Source organism: Genypterus blacodes, unplaced genomic scaffold (genome assembly GCF_046128005.1).
Source record: "Genypterus blacodes isolate CSIRO-AG114 ecotype Tasmania unplaced genomic scaffold, CSIRO-AGI_Gbla_v1 ptg000332l_1, whole genome shotgun sequence".
NCBI classification, from domain to species: domain Eukaryota; kingdom Metazoa; phylum Chordata; class Actinopteri; order Ophidiiformes; family Ophidiidae; genus Genypterus; species Genypterus blacodes.
The window spans coordinates 200001-218753 of NW_027467117.1; the positions used below are offsets into that span (position 1 = coordinate 200001).

The window sequence follows — 18753 nt, forward strand, 5'->3', positions numbered from 1 at the left end:
ATGACTTTGTCGTCTTCTTTAACTCTGTCTCTGACCCGTCTGTGTCCTCGTCCTCGTCTTCGTTCTCAGGGCCAAGCTGCTGGAGAGCGAGGCGGTGAACGAGCACCTGAGGAAGAATCTCTCCCGTGCCTCCAACCGCCAGTCCTTCTACGGCGGCTCCGGGCCGTTCTCCGGTGGCCTCCACGCCCCCGAGAAGGAGACGTCCGACATCATCGAGCTCGCCAAGAAAGACCTGGAGAAGCTGAAGAAGAGGGAGAAGAAGAAGAAGAAAAGGTAAACAGACTAACGAGATAACAGATAACACTGTGTTTGATGTGGAGCTGGTGTTCTGTGGCCCAAAGCAGACAGACGGCCAATGAATGTAGCTGAAGTCCATGGAGCTCATGTAGACTCATGGCTCTAGACTGGTCCTGTGTTTACACCAGGTCGCCACTAGATAGTAGCAGAGGACCATCATAGCACAGCCGAGCGTTCAAACCAAAGCCCATGTGTTTATCTAGGTCTCTGGTTTAGGTGCAGATCTTCTTCTGACCATTCTTTCCTCCATTCTCCTTTCCTTTCCTTTCCTTTCCTTTCCTTTCCTTTCCTTTCCTTTCCTTTCCTTCCTTCTCTCATTTCAACATTCATCCCCTCCCCTGAAGACTCCAGCAGCTGTTGGAGGAGAGAGAGGGGGAGGAAGGGGAGGATGTGGTGGAGGAGGAGGTTGAGGATGCCAGGTTGGTCCGAGCTTCCATCCTCCTGTTGCGTCTCATTCACCTTCTTAAGTTTCTGGTGACCTCTTGAGTTTGACCCCGCTGACCCCATCCTGTTTCCTGCTGCATTCATTCATCCTTCCAACCGGACGCTCAGAGCCTCCATGAACATTCTGACTCCTAAAGCTTGAGACTCCCTGATTAGTTTGTAAAGATATGATCACCTTTAGGTTCTAAAGTTCCTTGGCATGGTCACTATCTTTCTTTTCCTCTCCTCTGTTGATCTGCGTTCCCCTTTTGGTTCTGCCCCTTTAGTTCTCTGCTTCACTGTGATGAACATTAATCCAGCCGGGCTCTGGGTTTTGTTGCTCTGCGTCTCCTCGTCACGCTTTTTTTCTCTTCTGGTTGAGTTTGGAGCGATGTCGTTTCAGAAGAACACACTGTCTCTTCAGCACAGAAACTCAGGATCCATGAGGAGAACATCTCACTTAAAGGAGACGTTTGTCTGCCTGAAGATTGTAAACGTCTCAGGAGGTCCCAGAGCTTCTTAGAGCAGAAAAGACACTGTGATCTTTCAATGCCTGTTCAGTTAAACTACTAATGACCTCAGCTTCATGACCTCATGTGCTTGAGAGGAGACGCACATGAGGTCTGTTTGGTTTCTCCATGAGTCCTGCTCCAACATGTTCATGTGTCCGTCTGTTATCAGGCAGTGATGTCACTCACGCCCATCTGGTTTGAATCTTTCAGCGCCATCAAGGAGGAAACCCCCGACAACGAGCAAGACAAGGGCGCAGAGAAGGAGGCGACGGAGAAGGAGGCGACGGAGGGAGCCAACGAGGAAACAGAAACGGTACCAGCCTCTCCGTCTGACTCTTATCCTGCGGGAAATGTATCCAGATGATTTAATGTTTGTGTGTGATGATGTAGGAGGTGCAGGAAGGCAGTGACCATGAGGAAGGAGAGGAGGAAGAGGAGGAGGATGAAGAGGAGATGGACGTGGAGGAGAGCTCTGATGATTCTGACTCTGAGCTGGACGAGAAGGGTTGGTGTCTGTTTGTTTTCATGGACTTTATTGTAAAAAGCACACAACATTGTGATTTGTAACGTTCCATTTCTGTGGCCGGCGTCCATCAGAGAACTTCCAGGCCGACCTCGCCAACATCACGTGTGAGATTGCCATCAAGCAGAAGCTGATCGACGAGCTGGAGAACAGCCAGCAGCGTCTGCACACACTGAAGCAGCAGTACGAGCAGAAGCTGATGATGCTGCAGTGCAAGATCAGGGACACACAGCTGGAGAGGGACCGGGTGCTGCAGAACATGAGTAAGACACAGACCGGCCACTAGGGGGCGCCATGGATCCACACCATGTACCAGAGCCCAGATTCATGTTCTTATCCTCTGGGAGTTTGAATAAAAAACTAATTGGGCCTTGACTTTGAGAGTCTGCACCTTTAATGAAGCCCTAAAGTTTAATTCCACTCCTTTCTGTTATATTAGCCTGAAACTGAGCCTGACCTTCCTCTGCTTTATCCCTTCATTACTGTGGATGCTTCTTTATAGTGTGGAGTAATGAAGAGCCGCGGCTAAATGCATCCACACCGGGCTCTTAGGGGCGAGTGCGGCTCTGTAGACCCGCAGCCAGACAGCCACGCCGCCTTTAATGTAATCAGGCGTACGGCGCTAATGGAGCCAAACACCGCCTGCTGCATTCTGATGATGGTTCTTAAAGGCAGCAGCGCTCCCGGCTTGTTAGACTCAGACGGCCTTAATGCTTTCCAGTCTCTCAGGAGATACTCTGGCTCGCTCTGTGTGATTTTCTTTCTTTTGTTGTTGTCGTCGCCAATTGCAGATTCGGTAGAAAGCGGCACAGACGACAAAGCTCGCAAGATCAAGGTGGAGTACGAGAAGAAGCTGAGCGTCATGAACAAGGAGCTCCAGAAGCTCCAGTCGGCTCAGAAGGAGCACGCACGCCTGCTGAAGAACCAGTCGCAGTACGAGAGGCAGCTGAAGAAGCTTCAGATGGACGTGGCAGAGATGAAGAAGACGAAGGTGCGGTTTGAAGATGATACATGGTCTTCCTCATTCATCTCCTCTGCTGGCTGTAACTTAAGAAGATCACTGAAGGTTCTGATCCTTCCAGGTTCGTCTCATGAAGCAGATGAAGGAGCAGCAGGAGAAGAACCGACTGAACGAGTCACGCAGGAACAGAGAGATCGCCTCGCTGAAGAAAGACCAGCGCAAGCAAGAGGTCAGAGTCAGGGATGACCTCTGAACCCTCTGAAGCAGCCTGGGAGAGAAGCTTCAGCCTTCTGACTCACGTCTTTACACCATGTTTCCTCCACAGCACCAACTGAAACTGCTGGAGGCCCAGAAGAGACAGCAGGAGCTCATCCTGAGGAGGAAGACCGAGGAGGTCAGCAGCTTTAATGCAAACTAAACTAAACTAAACTAACTGTACCTTCAGACCTGTGACTAGAAGCTTTATGATGTGATTGTGAAGCTGAGAACTGTTGATGAATGAAACCCTTTAGCAGCGTCTTTTGTGTTATGTTTCCTGTCTGCTGTGTGTGTGTCAGGTGACGGCTCTGAGGCGGCAGGCCAGGCCCACCTCAGGGAAGGTGGTGAGGAAGGTTAACCTCACAGAGTCCCAGGATTCATCCCACCGCCCCCCCTCTGGACGCATGTACTCCTCTGGCAACACGGCTCCCAACGGCATGAGGTGTGTGTGTGTTGGCCTGCCTGTGTGTGTGTTATTGTTTTCAAGATGATGTTGACCGTGTGTGTGTGTGTGTGTTCGTGTGCAGGTCTTCATACAGGCGCACAGTGGGCATCTACTCCACCAGAATGGCTCGCAACAAATGGCAGTCAATGGAGCGACGCATCACTGATGTCATCATGCAGAGGATGACCATCTCCAACATGGAGGCCGACATGAACCGCCTGCTCAAGGTAACAGACCACCTTCACCTCCCACAGAGAGCCGGGGGTGACGGCAGGAAGGTTGCCTGTTTGAATCCTTAGAAGGCTCGATTGATGATCCTCTCTCTCTCTCTCTCTCTCTCTCTCTCTCTCTCTCTCTCTCTCTCTCTCTCTCTCTCTCTCTCTCTCTCTCTCTGTCTCTCTCTCTCTCTCTCTGTCTCGCTCTCTCTCTCTCTTTGTAGCAACGTGAGGAGCTGACCAAGCGTAAGGAGAAGGTCATCAGGAAGCGGGACCGGCTGATCAAGGAGGGTCCTGACCCTGAGAAGACGGTCCTTCCCCTGAACGAGGAGGTGGACGCGTTAACGGCCAACATCGACTACATCAACGACAGCATCGCCGACTGTCAGGCCAACATCATGCAGATGGAGGAGACCAAGGTGAGATGGTGTCAGAGGTTAAGAAGTCCTAGCTGGAGCTTCACTCTCACTCTGTTCTCTTGGCTGAGGTATGAATTCTTCTCCCCGCTCTGCGTCTCCAGGAGGAAGCGGACACGGTGGACATCTCAGCTGTGATCGGCTCCTGCACCCTCACAGAGTCTCGCTTCCTGCTGGATCACTTCATGTCCATGGCCATCAACAAGGTAAAGAGCTGATCCATGAAGGCCTGAAAACCACATGGGGAACAACTGGCTCTCACGCTAAAACTCTAACTGCTATCTGAAGACGGGTCGGACCGTTAGAACCAGAAGAGTTTTCAGAACGTTGGGATGTATTTTGGTCCAAAAAGGCCAGAAACTAACGAACAACCAGCGAGTTTAAAAAGACCTTAATGGATTTTCTCTGCTGGATTTGTCTCACACAGATCAGTTTGCTTCCTGCAGTCGGTTCTGGTCCGGTTCTGGTCCATATGTTTGTCTCACTGTGTGTTGTCTGCTGTGTGTGTGTGTGTGTGTGTGTGGTCTCCAGGGTCTGCAGGCGGCCCAGAGAGAGTCCCAGGTGAAGGTGATGGAGGGCCGGCTGAAGCAGACGGAGATCACCAGCGCCACACAGAACCAGCTGCTCTTCCACATGCTAAAGGAGAAGGCCGAGTTCAACCCGGAGCTGGACGCCCTGCTGGGGAACGCCCTGCAAGGTAGCCCCGCCCCCTGCCCCGCCCCCTGAACTCAGCCCAGATGTGGAAGTGTCCAAAACGCTAAACTCAATCTTTCTGCTTTCATGCGTCAGAGTTATTGATCTGTTCAGTAAAGAGGAAGTGAGCTTCCATCAGCTGGGCTGGGTGACTGATCAGCTGCATGATCGGGCCTATTGATCAGGATTGTTGCTCTTGCCTTGTTGCCTGCTGTTGAACAGATTCTGGTCTAAACATCACACTGAACAATTTTCCAACCAAAAGATGAAGCGGTGTAATCTGATGGATGATGTCGCCCGCCTCTGTTCCTCAGGACGCTCAGTTACCGTAGCTGCACTTGATTTGGTTTGGTTGTAGACTTTGGGGGACGTGTTTTTGATTTGTGCGTTGCTTTTTTTTTTCTGTTCCCCCACGTTTTCCTTTCCTTTTCTTTCTTTTCTTCCTCTTCTTCTTCTTCCTCTGTTGTTGTTGATCCAGAGCTAGGTAACATCCCGGCCGGTAAGTCAAACCACATCAGACTCTTCATCCTCTGTGTTTATGAATGCATGGGTCCTCCCCTCTGCACTTTACAGACTAACTGAACGTTAACGTCCAGGTGCATGAGGTGCAGCCAGACGTCCCTCCATCTGTCTGTCCCTCCCTCCTCCTCCTCCTCCTCCTCCTCCGGCTCACCATGTGCTACAGCCGCCCTGCTTTAGCACCCTGCTAACTCAGAACCTTCCACAGGAAACATACAACTCGTGTACCGTGTCTCTGTCGGACCCCTGTAGGTCATCTGACCCCTGACCCCTGACCCCCAGGGAGTGACGGACTAATGATTCCTGACACCTTTCTTTTCTCTTATGGGGTCTTGTCTGCTCCCCATTGTAACCCCTCTCTACCTCACTGCTCTGACCTCATCTTCTTCCATCCATCTGACCCCCTGCTGAGTTACCATAGGACCAAGTCTCCCTTAGTGGATCAATCAGCATGGCGCTGCGCTGACGTCACCTCACCTGCTTCCCTCCTCCATCTCTCTCACCTCCATTAGGATAAACAGATTCAGTTTCTCTCCATGAGCTAGATTGTGGCGGACATGTTGAACAGCACAGGTGAGCTTTAATAATGGCTCCGTTCCATTTAGGAGTCGCTGGATGGAATGCAGCCATTGTTGACGTCACGACTCACAGCTGTCAAAATGTCCGTCACCCTAAAGCTTCATGTCTTAAAGTCAGGCTTCAGTGAAACTGGTTCAGAAGGATAAACAGCTAAGAACAGAAACATCCTGTATGATGTCATCGCTCTCTCTCTGATGGGCTAAGATGTTATTAGTTCCTTTTCTAAACCCTTTTGTTGTTATCTGACAGAAAATGGAGACGACAGCAGCAGTGACGAGTCGGCACAGAGTCCTTCTGCTGAGGGGACGTGAGTACGGTCCTGTCTCCTGTCGCCTCAGATCCTGCTCTGTTGTTTTGGGTATAAAGGTCATAAGGTCATAAGGTCACATGTCAGCGCTCTCTCTGTTGTTTCCAGCACCCTGGCGTCTGACATCATGAAGCTCTGCGGCGAGACCAAGACGAGGAGCAAGGTCTCACCGGTCTCCTGCTTCATTCTGCCCGTGTGTTCAGTGTTTCCTCTGTCCTCCTCTGTAACCTTCCCTCCTCTCTCCTCTGTCCTCCGCAGGCTCGCCGCAGGACCACCACCCAGATGGAGCTGCTGTACGCCAACAGCGACTCCGCCTCCGACACGCCCACCGCCGACTTCTCCGCCCCGATGCTGCCGTTGGCCGAGACTCCGGAGGGGGGCGGAGGAGACGCGGACCCCTCTGGCTCCTCTGTCAGGGACTACGCCGCTCTCTCCCCCGGCTTTTCCTCTAAAATGGGCAGCATGTAAGTCCTGGCCCGGCCCGGCACGGCACGGCTCTCTCCCGCTAACGCGCCCCCACGCCACTCTCCTCCTCTGTCCTGCATGTTTCTGATGACGCTGCTTCGCCCCTCTGCTTCCTCTAAGTTTGTCGCTTACAACAGATGGAAGAACGTCCGTCCCTCCCTCCCTCCCTCCCTCCCTCCCTCCCCCCGATCAACCTCTGAGATCAGAGCGTTTAACATTTAACCACCAATTATTCTTAACTCTTCCCAGACAGATCTACTTCTTATTCTTTATCACAGCTTTGTCGCCCACTGTTAAAGCTCAAACACTAACCGGATGGCTTCTAAATTGCTTGGTGCCCTTTGACCTGTATGATTAAAGACCTGGGCCCTCAGTAGATGAGTTATTTTAGAGGAAAGGCCACAGGGTCGCTCTGTTATTAAACCTCAGCTTGGCAAAGAAGAACCAGAGTGTTGGGCCTTAAACTCTCAGGTAACTGTGTGTCTGTGCTGCATGCTCATGTGCCTTCATGTCTTCATCATTCCATTTTGAGTTCACATTCTCCTGTTTTATTGTTATTATTATTTGTGTGTGTGTGTGTGTGTGTGTGTGTACTGTCTCTGTGTTTTGCGGATAACTGTCAGTTCTGGCCCCAGAACTGCGTCAGGGGTGGAAAAGCGAGCGCCGGAGCCGTCGCCGCTGTCTCGCAGGAAGGCCTATGACAAGGCACACGCGGCCGCCGACAGGGCAAAGGTCAAGGAGATGAAACAGTAAGAGCTTCCCTGCCGACACGTGCGGCTACTAAGCCCCGCCCCCCCTCCCGCCTTCCAGAAATACAAACCCACTGACTTCAAACTCTACTAATACTTCTGCTCCAGAGGAAAGCATGCGGTGTCCAATCAGAGTCGCTGTGTGCCTGGTGCCTTAACCTTTGACCTCCAGAGCTCTGAGCTGATTTTTAACCCTTCTGTCTTGCCTAATATGAGATTATGCCTCAGTTTGAGCCATAATTGAATACTTTAACATACTTTTCCGGGTTTCCCCTCTTCGTTGCTTCCTTACGCTGCCGGCTGTCGTGGGTTAATTTGTCATGAATCATTCCTGACCTTGGATTGTTCCCGCAGATGAATGGTGTGGTTGATCTTCACTCCGTTCTTCTCCTCCCTCGATGAATCACTATTGTTGTAGCACATCTCGTATTTCAGAGTTTTGACTCGTGACTCACAGAGTGCGTAAAATAAATACGGGCTGACATTTGAAACGAGGCGAGGAAGGTTTGTTAGTGCGGCGGCTTTCAGTCTCCATGGCAACGACACAACAGGGCTTCACCAAACGCACGCACAGACATTTAGACATAAAGTAAGAACAGGTCAAATATGAAGAGGGGAAAAAATGTGAAATAAAGATGAGAGAAAGAAATGAAAGTCACAGTAAAGTTACAATTTAATAGCTTTGGATTTAAAAAACAATAGTTTGAGGGCTTAAGTGAGTTTTTTTGAGGGAACGATTGATCAGAAATTGACTGAACTCTGTCTCTTAATAAGGAAATTGTATCTCTTTCTTCTTCTGTAATCTTGGTAATGGTGACTGTCAGGTGGGCGGAGCTAAGCTGTTGTTCTCATCAGACGGGTGATTGACGCTGAGCTCTAAGCTGTGGTGGGATTGATGGTTTGGTTGATTGCTGAGTGTTGATCAGCGCTCAGCATATGAAGGCGTTACGTTCTGTTGACTCCTGTGTTCTGTCCTCGTGGGTATGTTTGGCCCTTGGTGCAGGAGTGTGTGTGTGTGTGTGTGTGTGTGTGTGGATGGTACGACGGTGCGACTCCTGCACATCTCTGCACTGACGCCATATGAAGAAGACGAGGAGATGTGAGAGCTTCACCTCAGCCATCTGTGACTGTGAGCAGGCAGAGACGACGTCGTGTTTACGTGCCAAGACCAAATTAGATTAGTTACATATATGAACACATTATATATACGTGTGTGTGTGTGTGTGTGTGTGTCTGTACTGTAGATGTGTCAAACCAAACTTACCCAGATCCAAACTATTGACCTTATTGATTGACGCTCGTGGGATGAATACGTTTCGTTTCTGTCCAGGTTTCCAAGAAAAATTCAGTATCTAAAAGGAAACGACAATTTAGAGCACGTTTTCATTCAGTGGGAGTAACACTGCCAGCTCCCGACTCCATTTATTCCTGATAGTAGTTCACACTTGGTCGTATCGTTTGCTCCTTTGGTTCTAATCCTACACTCTTCTAGTCTGGATGTGTGAAGCTCCTCCTCCGTCCTCCCCGTATGAAGTGACTGCAGCATATGCGTCCATCCGTCCCTTCTGTCTCCGTGCCGTCCTCCCGCACTCCTGTCGGCGCCGTGTCAACACACCCGTCTCACTCAGCGTACCTGGCAGCAGCTCTCACTTGTCTTCCTTCCACAGAGCAGCCAACAGGACCCCGAGGAGCAGCAGCCCGCTCCCCGCTGCCTTCAGCCGCCTGTCAGGCTGTCTGGGCTGTCCTGCAAACGTCCCGCAGGACAAGTAAGGAGCCAGAGACACAGGGAAGAGTAAGACTGGCACCGGCCTGACAGAGGTGTTAGACAGGTTTAGGCTCCAGACTGCAGGTCTGATCTCAGGGTGTAGGGTTTGGACTCGTAAACAAAGGTCCTGCTTGGTTTTTAGATGAGAGGGTGTGGCCTAAAGAGTAGAGGGGTGAAGGTGTGAAGGGGCCGCAGGGGGGTTAGATGCAGAATCCACTTTAAGCCACGCCTCTAAAGCATCTGCCCGCCCAGTTTCAGTCTCATGGACTCGTCTGTCCCGTTAGTTAAATGATTAAAATCTGCAAAACCATCTTTATAGTATTTTACAGCAGAATCTGCTCAGGTTCAGCTCAGAGCAGCGTTTCCCCTCAGTGTGCTCAGTGTAGCTCAGCAGTTTGAGTGAACATCAGTGGCCTCCACCTGTCCTTCCTCTCTTCCCCTCCAGGATGGACGGATGCCTCCACCTGTCCTCTGTCCACGTCCTGCGCTCCGCTTCCCCTCCTCTCTTCCAGACGCAGAAGTATTAACCCTTTGCCCTCCTCACTCACCCTGGTGGTGCTAAACTGAAAACAAATCTCGGGTGGGGGTCAGAGGTCGTCGGTGGTGCGGCTCGGTGTCTTCTCTCCTTTTTTGGCACACGGTCGCGTTTAAGACTTGCGTTGGCGATCACACACACAGGCACACACACACACACACGGCGTCCTCATCTTTCCGAGGTCATTACCGCTATCGATCCTCCGCCGCTCGCTGCCCTTTGATGTTTCTCTCTATTCACTGGTGTTTGTCTTTTTATTCTCACTCCATTCATCCTCATCGCCTCCATATTGACATCTTGATGTGTGTGTGTGAGTGTGTGGTTACACCAGATTGTCCAATTACACCATCAAGATTCCGATTTGTCAACACGAGCGGCTCCTTTGTGATCGATGTGTTTCCTGACGTGCTGCTGAACTTCAGCCTCACCTCGGGTTCACGGGGTCGCCTGTGGGTGTTACAGGCGTGTGTGTGTGTGTGTGTGTGTGTGTTCTGAACCCTTTGCCTCTGCTGCAGCACAGTGGCCGTGTTTCTCTCCTGGTTCTTCCTGGTTGCTTCCCTGCTTTCTGTTTCTCCTTTCTTTGCAGCTTTGTGCTAATTGGCCACAAGGGCGGCATGTCAACGTGTGTGTGTGTGTGTGTGTGTGTGTGTGTGTGTGTGTGTGTGTGTGTGTGTGTGTGTGTGTGTGTGTGTGTGTGTGTGTGTGTGTGTGTGTGTGTGTGTGTGTGTGTGTGTGTGTGTGTGTGTGTGTGTGTGTGTGTGTGTGTGTGTGAGAGAGACAGCATATCTGCATTTTTTTCTTCCTGTTCTTTCAGGGTTATTTTTAGACGGGGTCATGTCCGTACTTCACCTATTGACAATGGTGTCCGTGTGTGTGTGTGTCTCCTAGGGGCGTCATTAACCCCGTCCCGTCTACTAAGAGCAGCCGCTCAGCCACCCTGCAGTGCGTCCACGTGGCAGAGGGACACAGTAAAGCCGTCCTGTGTGTCGACTCCACCGACGACCTTCTGTTCACCGGATCCAAAGGTCATTTCCCCACAATCCCCTCCATCCTCCTCTCTCTCTCTCTCGCCCCCTGCATCCCCGTCGTTATGCTTCCTGTAATTTGTTCCACTTTGACACGCTGTAATGTAACACCTCTAATAAAAGTTGACAGCGAGTGATTAAGATTGTCAGCGTGCAAAAAGGCGACGGGATGAAATCGACGACACGGCGACGCAGAGTGACGCCCTCACGGTGGCCGAAGCTCTTTATGCTAATGAAGTGTGTGTGTGTGCCCACTAAACAGATTAACCCCCCCCCCACACACACACACACACGTCATTTCCCTTCCTGTGCTCTGCGTTTCTATGGTAATAATTGAGAGTAGGCGTTGTATTATGCGTGTCGCTATTCATTAAGTTTTCCTTTTCATGGCTGTTATCTTGGAACGTGCAAACCCGCTGCAACCCCCCGTCCCGTCCCCCGTCTCCCCCCTGCAGGCGGCACGCAGGAGGAGACCCCCCCCCCCCGTGTTTCCATCTGCAGTTTGGCAAATAAAAGCTTCCATTAAAGGGTTAATGAGAAGATTGTGTGAATAAGTCTTATCAGAGTTCAACAGAGCAGTCTCTCTCTCTCTCTCTCTCTCTCTCTCTCTCTCTCTCTCTCTCTCTCTCTCTCTCTCTCTCTCTCTCTCTCTCTCTCTCCCCCCCCTGTCCTGATGTCCTCCTCCCTGTCTTGTCCTCCTGCAGACCGGACCTGTAAGGTGTGGAACCTGGTGACGGGTCAGGAGATCATGTCCCTGGCCGGTCACCCCAACAACGTGGTGTCGGTCCGTTACAGCTCCAGCTTGGTCTTCACCGTCTCCACCTCCTACATCAAAGTCTGGGACATCAGGGACTCGGCCAAGTGCATCCGGACCTTAACGTGAGTCCGTCTCCACACGGTTCACCGACTGGAACTTCCAGAACTGTGAGGGAAGAGCCAGGTTTGACCTCCTGGTTGTTTTCAGGTCCTCAGGTCAGGTGAACGTCGGGGACATCTGCTCGTCCAGCACCAGCCGGACCGTCACCATCCCTGCAGGAGAGAACCTGATCAACCAGATCGCTCTCAACCCCCAGGGGACGGTCCTGTACGCCGCCGCAGGGAACTCGGTCCGGGTCTGGGACCTGCGGAGGTACGAGGAGTCAGAGAGAGACAGGAGAAGAGTCAGGAGAAGAGTCTCTACAGTCTGATCCAACCTGAGCTGAAGGTCTCTCTCTCTCTCTCTCTCTCTCTCTCTCTCTCTTCAGGTTTGCTTCCACAGGGAAACTGATGGGTCACCTGGGCCCGGTCATGTGTCTGACTGTGGACCAGGCCCTCAACAACCAGAACCTGGTGATCACAGGGTCCAAGGACCACTACATCAAGGTGTGTGTGTGTGTGTGTGCTGTTGCTCAGCTGGGTTTAAGTCACAGCTACACACTCTGGTTCAAACTGGTTCTCCTCATTGTAGCTGAGATGTGCTGTTTCCTCGTTGTGTAAGTAAACAGAGTGTGTGTGTCTCTGGTGTGTGTGTGTGTGTGTGTGTGTGTGTGTGTGTGTGTGTGTGTGTGTGTGTGTGTGTGTGTGTGTGTGTGTGTGTGTGTGTGTGTGTGTGTGTGTGTGTGGTTGCGTGCAGCTGTTCGATGTGACTGAAGGCTCTCTGGGGAACATCAGTCCCACTCATAACTTCGAGCCGCCGCATTACGACGGCATCGAGTCCCTGGTGGTCCAGGCTGACATGTTCTTCAGCGGATCAAGAGACAACGGCATCAAGAAGTGGGACCTGGACCGCAAAGACCTGCTGCAGGTACGGAGAGTTCACCAGCTGACCGACCGGGAGCCAATCAGACGCAGCGGGGACACTTGGTGTTGGTTTGATGCTCACTCTCTCTCTCTCTCTCTCTCTCTCTCTCCCCCTCCCCCTCTCTCCCGTACAGCAAGTGCCCAACGCTCACCGTGACTGGGTGTGTGCGTTGGGCGTGGTCCCCGGCTCCCCGGCCCTGCTGAGCGGCTGCAGGGGCGGCGTGCTCAAGCTGTGGCACACGGACACTCTGGGGCCGCTGGGGGAGCTGAAGGGTCACGAGAGTCCCATCAACGGGATCTCCACCAACAGCAGCCACCTGTTCACCGCCTCTGAGTGAGTGACAGACAGGAAGCTGCCTCAGGGCCGAGCCAGTCAGACTATTGATCTGTAATCAGGACGCTGTGTTCATTAATGAGTGACATGACAAAGGTATTGATCTGTGGATCTATTATTAATGCACATATAAAGAACCTCATTGAGTATTGATTGAGTTCTCTGGATTCCTCCTCTTCATTGTTCTGACGATCATTGGCAACCAATCACTTAGTTTGAACAGGAGAACATCTCAGGTCTCTGCAGCCAATCGGAGCCTGAGGAGGGACTTTGCTCCGCCTCTCAATGATGTGATTGAAGAGGTTATTGATTAGATCATAGATGAACCAACAAGTCATTCGTTTTAATGGTGGAAGTTGTAGTTTGCCTGAAGTGGGCGTGGCCAGATAGACCCAAATATGGTTTTATGCTTTTTGGCTTCCCTGAAGTTTCCTTTAACTCCGTCTGTACCGCCTCATGTGTCTAACACACACAGAGAGCAACATGAGTGAGAACGTGATGAAGTCATCTCTCTTCTCGTTTCAGCGACCGGACGGTGAAGATCTGGCGAGCTCGCGGCGGCCTGGACAGCACCTCAGAGACGGTGGACAATGCAGACGAGGTGGCCAGTGTCTGAGCACAGCGCCCCCTGCTGAAGGAAGGACACTCGAGCAGCATCCTGTGGGGATACTGATGCACTTTGACCCCCTAACTTCTTAAGGCTCACGCTCACTGTAGATCATCGTTAGTCTGAACGATCGGCGATCCTGGGACGGATCCATTCTTCTGTTTTTCCTTTTGCCTCTGAGCGTTAAGAGAGCTGAGTCCTCCCAACGCTCAGCAGACTTTATTTATGTTATTTAAGAGGCGACCACGATTAACACACTCACACTTACGCCACTACACACGCACACACTCACGCACACACACTCACACACGCACACACACGGTAGAGAGGAGGAAGATGACGGTGGAGCGTTGGGGGTTGAAGCCGGTCTTCACCGCCCAGTTCTCCCGTGTGAATGGGAACGCTTTGTGTGCCCTTTAACTCCTCCCCCTGCTTGTGGCTCCTCCCTCAGTCTCAGCAGCGACCAAAAATCGTGAAACGCATCTCCGCTCCCCCGTCACCCTACACATGAACCAAATACACACACACACTCATAACACACTTACCACATAATACACACGTGTGAGAACCTTTAGTCTTTCTGCACACGCACACACACACACACACACTTACTCTCTGAATGTGCTGGAGGATCTTCACACTCGTCACAGCGTCGTACCGTATCACCATGTTTGTTCTCTCTTCTTCTTCTCTCTGCTCCCTCCCTGTTCTGGTCTGACCTCCATGCTGCTTCGTGGCGTCTTCACCTCCTTTAGAGCTCCCGGTCCTGGTCCTGGTCCTGGTCTCCACTCTGCTCCGCTCGGCCCTGGAGCTGTGTGTTTACGTGTCGTACTTACTTTGAAAGGAAGAGGCCTTTAAACTCAGCCTGTGCCATGTTGATCAACCTCTGTCTCCCTGTCCTGGTCCCTCTCTGGGCCCTGCTGGGAGCTCGCCTGGTCTCCGCTCTTCTTCTCTTCTCTTCTCCCGCTGGACTTCCTGTCCAGACTGCACCTCGTGGTTGTCGTCACTTTCTGAATGGTTTCTTTGTGAAGCAGCATCTTTAACGTGTGTATAGGATGAGACTACAGACGTCTGACTGAACCTGACTTTTTGTGGGACCACCGACCTGAATGCAGCAGCAGAGTCGCATGAGAGCTTCAGAGGGGCTTCAGCTTCAGAGGAGCTTCAGCTTCAGAGGAGCCTCAGCTTCAGAGGAGCTTCAGCTTCAGAGGAGCCTCAGCTTCAGAGGGGCTTCAGCTTCAGAGGAGCTTCAGCTTCAGAGGAGCTTCAGCGTTGTGATGTTTAGCGGCTGATGTTTGCTTGTTTTGGTTTGTTATGCTGTACTTATTGAACACACCCCCTCCCCCTCCCCCTCCTCCCCTCCCCTCCTTCTGAAGTTTTAGCGGCCGTCACAGCGGCTCACTCTGTAGCGATTCTAATGTCAGATGCCTGGAGAGAATAAACGCCATCTGTCAAAAACAAGTCTCTGTGTTTGGTTTGGTCCCTCTGCTGGTTTCCAGAGCGTCCAGAGGAACTGAAGCTCCTCTCTGTGTCACACTCACAGCTGCAGCCTGATAATTGGAGAACAAACCAGTCCACAAAGTGACTGTTCTGTCTGTTTCGGTCTAAATGTGGATCAGTTGGGAGATTCTGTTTAACAAAGCAAAGATTCCAGTTTGTTCTGCTGATGAGTTCAGTGATGAAGCTCAGACGGTCCACAGTCTTCCTCTTTCTAAAGGATCTCAGGCCTGAGCTCAGTGTCTCCTTCAGGTTTGACACCAAGGATAAAATGATTCAGATTTCTAAACCTGAGACAGGAAATCAATACTGGATACAAAACTACAGGCAGAAGACTCAAGTGACAGAATCACAACAGCACTTCTGTCTGTGTCTAACATGAGGTAGAGAGGACCTGAGTATTGATTATTGATTAGTCTGTGTACTAAGTTAAGTCTAAGTTTAACCCTCATTGACCTGGTTGAAGCTTGGATCGTTTTATTTCCCTGTGGTCATGTTGAAGCTTTAACATCCAGCCTGAGCTTTACCAGACTGTTTTGCTTATCAAGCTGATCACACACACACACACACACACACACACACACACACACACCCTTATCGTCATTATCACACGCAGTTGCACAGCTGGAGGCCTTAGAAGTCACAGGAAGTCCTGAGCCCAGCAGAGAAGGTGAGGAAGCTCCAGCCCTGTGAGCGGACCAAGATCAGACATGTCCCCTTTGTTCGTCCTCGCCGTCCTGTTTGTCTCCGTCTCGTCTCTGTCCCCGGCTGAGGACACTCGGCTCCGGGAGCGTTTCCTCCTGGGCACCATGGGGCTCTCCGGGCGGCCTCAGCCCGCAGCGGGCCGCTCGGACCGGAACAAGGTCCCTGCCGCCCTGTGGAGGATCTACCGCCGGTCCGAGAGGCGCCAGGCCGAGCAGGGGGACGCGTGCACGGTGTCCGAGTACGGAGTCCGCGGAAACATCATCCGATACGTGCAAGACCAAGGTGGGAGTCACTTTTACTCTACAATCAGTCAAACATTTCCTCAAGTTTAATGCTTAAACCGTTAGTTTGTTGTTCAAAGTGAGAGAAAGAGTTGTTAGATTCCGGTCCGAGCTGAGCTGCACTCTTAAACTCTTAAACTAACTCACTTCTATGGCGAACAAAGTTTCATTTTAGCGTTAAAGTTTCATTTTAGAGTTATGACATCTCTCTGCACTTCCTGCTCCCGCGGTTCTGTTCAATGAGCTGTAAACATTTAAACATTTCACTCTAAATGCTGCTCACACATCAAATCTTCTTCTTATGATTGATTAGTTTGTTTTGTATCACTTTATCATCATTTACTGCCGCTCTTGTCGCTGGATTCCGTTAGTTTCCATCATCAGTCACTGCAGTGGGAATCATGCATGCACTCTGTCATTACTGCCACATCTTCAACAACAATAAGCATCATCATCATCTTCCTCATGGAGAAAGTCTCTCACCCCATCAGAGCTTTTTATTCCATTAGCTGAGGAATTCTTTCATTAGTTTCCTTTATATTTCCTGTCAGAGTGTTGAGGGAAGCTTGGAGGGAAGCTTGGAGACTCCAGCTCCTCCTGCCCTGAGCAGTGTGGTGTTAGAGTTCCCCTGGTCCTGACCCGGTTGATGTTGTGCAGGTCGCCTGGTGTCTGGCGGGAGTGAAGGCTGCCAGGGCTGTCTGGAGAAGCAGCTCTTCTTCAACATGTCTGTGCTGCAGCCTGTGGAGCTTCTGTCTCTGGCACAGCTGGAGGTCCACTTCTACTGGAAGCCGTTCACGTCGGCTGAGATCCTGCAGGGGCCGCAGGTGGTGAGTGTGTCTCTGTACAAAGTGCTCCGCGCCACGCTGAAGGGAGCCAACCCCAAAGCCAACCGCAGACTCCTGCTGTCCCAGTCTGTGCAGCTCCAGCACAAACCCGCCTCCCTCACGCTGGACGTCACCGATCTGGCGGAGAACTGGCGCAAACCCGCACGCAACTACGGTTTGGTGTTGGAGCTTCTTCCTCAGGTCACCAACCCAGAGGAGCTGCTTCCCTTCCAGCCCGGGACCTCGCTCACACTGGAGCCAGCGCTCAGCCGGCCTTTGGTCCAGGCGTCTCTGGTGGCCGTGTCGCTCAACCCTCACCAGTGTCGCTCCAGGCAGAGGAGGAGCGCCATCCACGTCCCCGTGACCCCCAGCAACGTCTGCAAAGCTCGCCATCTCTACATGGACTTCAAAGACGTGGGCTGGCAGGACTGGATCATCGCTCCTCAGGGCTACATGGCCAACTACTGCCACGGCGAGTGCCCCTTCCCCCTGAGCGAGAGCCTGAACGGCACCAACCACGCCATCCTGCAGACCCTGGTCCACTCCTTAGACCCCAACCGGACCCCTCAGCCCTGCTGTGTGCCCATCCGCCTGTCCCCCATCTCCATGCTCTACCTGGACAACAACGACAACGTGGTGCTGAGGCATTACAAAGACATGGTGGTGGACGAGTGTGGATGTCGATGAGAACATTCAGCCTCTCTGATCGACCTCCGACTCTGAATGTGAGTCGAGTCACTTTGTCCTCCAGGACAAAGTGACACAGAATCACACACAGACCAAACTGTTAAGTCATATTCAGTTTGCAGTGTGACTTCTTCAGGCTTTTAAAGAGATTTGGTTTTAAATTTGCTTCATTCTCTTTGAAAATGTGTGGAAAATGTGAAAGCTGATCTGAATAAACTGTGAATTTAGTTATTAATTGACATGTGGCCTTGATATGAGCAGAGTTTACTTCTATTGATCAAATTATCAATAGAAGGTCTCCAAACATCAGAGACCTGTGAAGGGTTTAGATGTAGAATCGTTTTCTTCGCTCGACAGATTCAGTAAACGTGTGGAGAACAAATGACCACCAGGGGGCAGGAGTGGTGTCAAGCACTGATTAGGGGCATCAGAGGTAATCAATAAGGTTATTAGAGAAATATTTGAATAGTTAACGCTGCTTGAGAGGCAACATTAGAGGCAATCAGCTGAGAGGAGCCAGACGATGTAATGAAGTCTAAGAGGCGATGTTTGTGTTGGAGGAAGAACACAGAAAACAACAGATCCACAGAAACAGAGATGTTTATGTTGAAGAACACTGATCTCCTGAAGCTGCTCTTTGATATCTGGAGTCCAGATTCTCCACATACCTGTGTTATTATTTGTATAAAGTCCTTTCTCATTAGTCAGAGGAGCAGAGGAGACCAACCATGATTCACTTAAACTGTTCCACAGAACAAAGAAACCAATAAGCAGCTGAAAGAATTTCATTCTACCTTGTCTGGGTTCATTATTCATGACTTTATTGCCAAGGTGAACCTCCAAAGACTTAATAATAAGGAGGCGGTGGAGGTGTTAGGATTGATCTGCAGGAAGGAGGCGAGGTGATAAAACGCTTCGGCTCCTCTGTAAGACAACGACACCGCAGAGTTCAACAAAGGCGTGTGAGCTGCTGCAGCCGCTTTGTTATTACGAGCCAGCCGACGCCGCCGCCGCTGCTGGACGACTCCCTCAGCCACGCTTTAAAATAATGATCATAATATTGCACTCAGACCGGAGTGTGTGTGCAGGGGCTGCTGTGAGGCCGAGGTACAGTTTGAGCCTTTAGTTTCAGAGGAGTTTAATGGTTGGATAGCAACACCTTGACTCTCCTCTGCTGTAAATCCCAGACTTTGACTCTGATTCACACAATCAGAAGTGTAGAAGTCTTTATTTTTGGATGTGTGCTGACGTATCTTGGCTGAATTGCACCTGCTTGATGGTTCATCATAGGATAAAGGACGGTGGGAACAGAAAGTACTCACACTGCCATCTCTTCCCCAACGTGACACTGA

The 18753-nt window shown here is 51.2% G+C and overlaps 2 protein-coding genes across 2 annotated transcripts in view; both read left to right on the forward strand.

Moving 5' to 3' along the window:
- kif21a (kinesin family member 21A) overlaps window positions 1-14854 on the forward strand; it is a 33392-nt gene extending 18538 nt beyond the window's left edge. The window contains 24 exon segments of the mRNA XM_076137678.1: window positions 70-273; window positions 1443-1545; window positions 1623-1737; window positions 1830-2018; window positions 2547-2746; window positions 2838-2945; window positions 3042-3110; window positions 3274-3416; window positions 3502-3646; window positions 3859-4053; window positions 4155-4256; window positions 4582-4747; window positions 5222-5242; window positions 6091-6148; window positions 6257-6311; window positions 6407-6612; window positions 7237-7362; window positions 10551-10687; window positions 11392-11566; window positions 11652-11816; window positions 11932-12049; window positions 12300-12470; window positions 12601-12800; window positions 13326-14854. Of these exon segments, the coding sequence (XP_075993793.1) occupies window positions 70-273; window positions 1443-1545; window positions 1623-1737; window positions 1830-2018; window positions 2547-2746; window positions 2838-2945; window positions 3042-3110; window positions 3274-3416; window positions 3502-3646; window positions 3859-4053; window positions 4155-4256; window positions 4582-4747; window positions 5222-5242; window positions 6091-6148; window positions 6257-6311; window positions 6407-6612; window positions 7237-7362; window positions 10551-10687; window positions 11392-11566; window positions 11652-11816; window positions 11932-12049; window positions 12300-12470; window positions 12601-12800; window positions 13326-13416 (3262 nt within the window). The 3' untranslated portion in view covers window positions 13417-14854.
- Window positions 14855-15574: 720 nt separating this feature from the next.
- On the forward strand, window positions 15575-17595 carry gdf3 (growth differentiation factor 3). Its single transcript, XM_076137679.1, has 2 exons — window positions 15575-15891; window positions 16548-17595. The coding sequence occupies exons 1-2, from the start codon at window positions 15615-15617 to the stop codon at window positions 17399-17401; spliced, it is 1131 nt and encodes a 376-aa protein (XP_075993794.1). The 5' UTR covers window positions 15575-15614; the 3' UTR covers window positions 17402-17595.
- Window positions 17596-18753: the final 1158 nt, after the last annotated feature.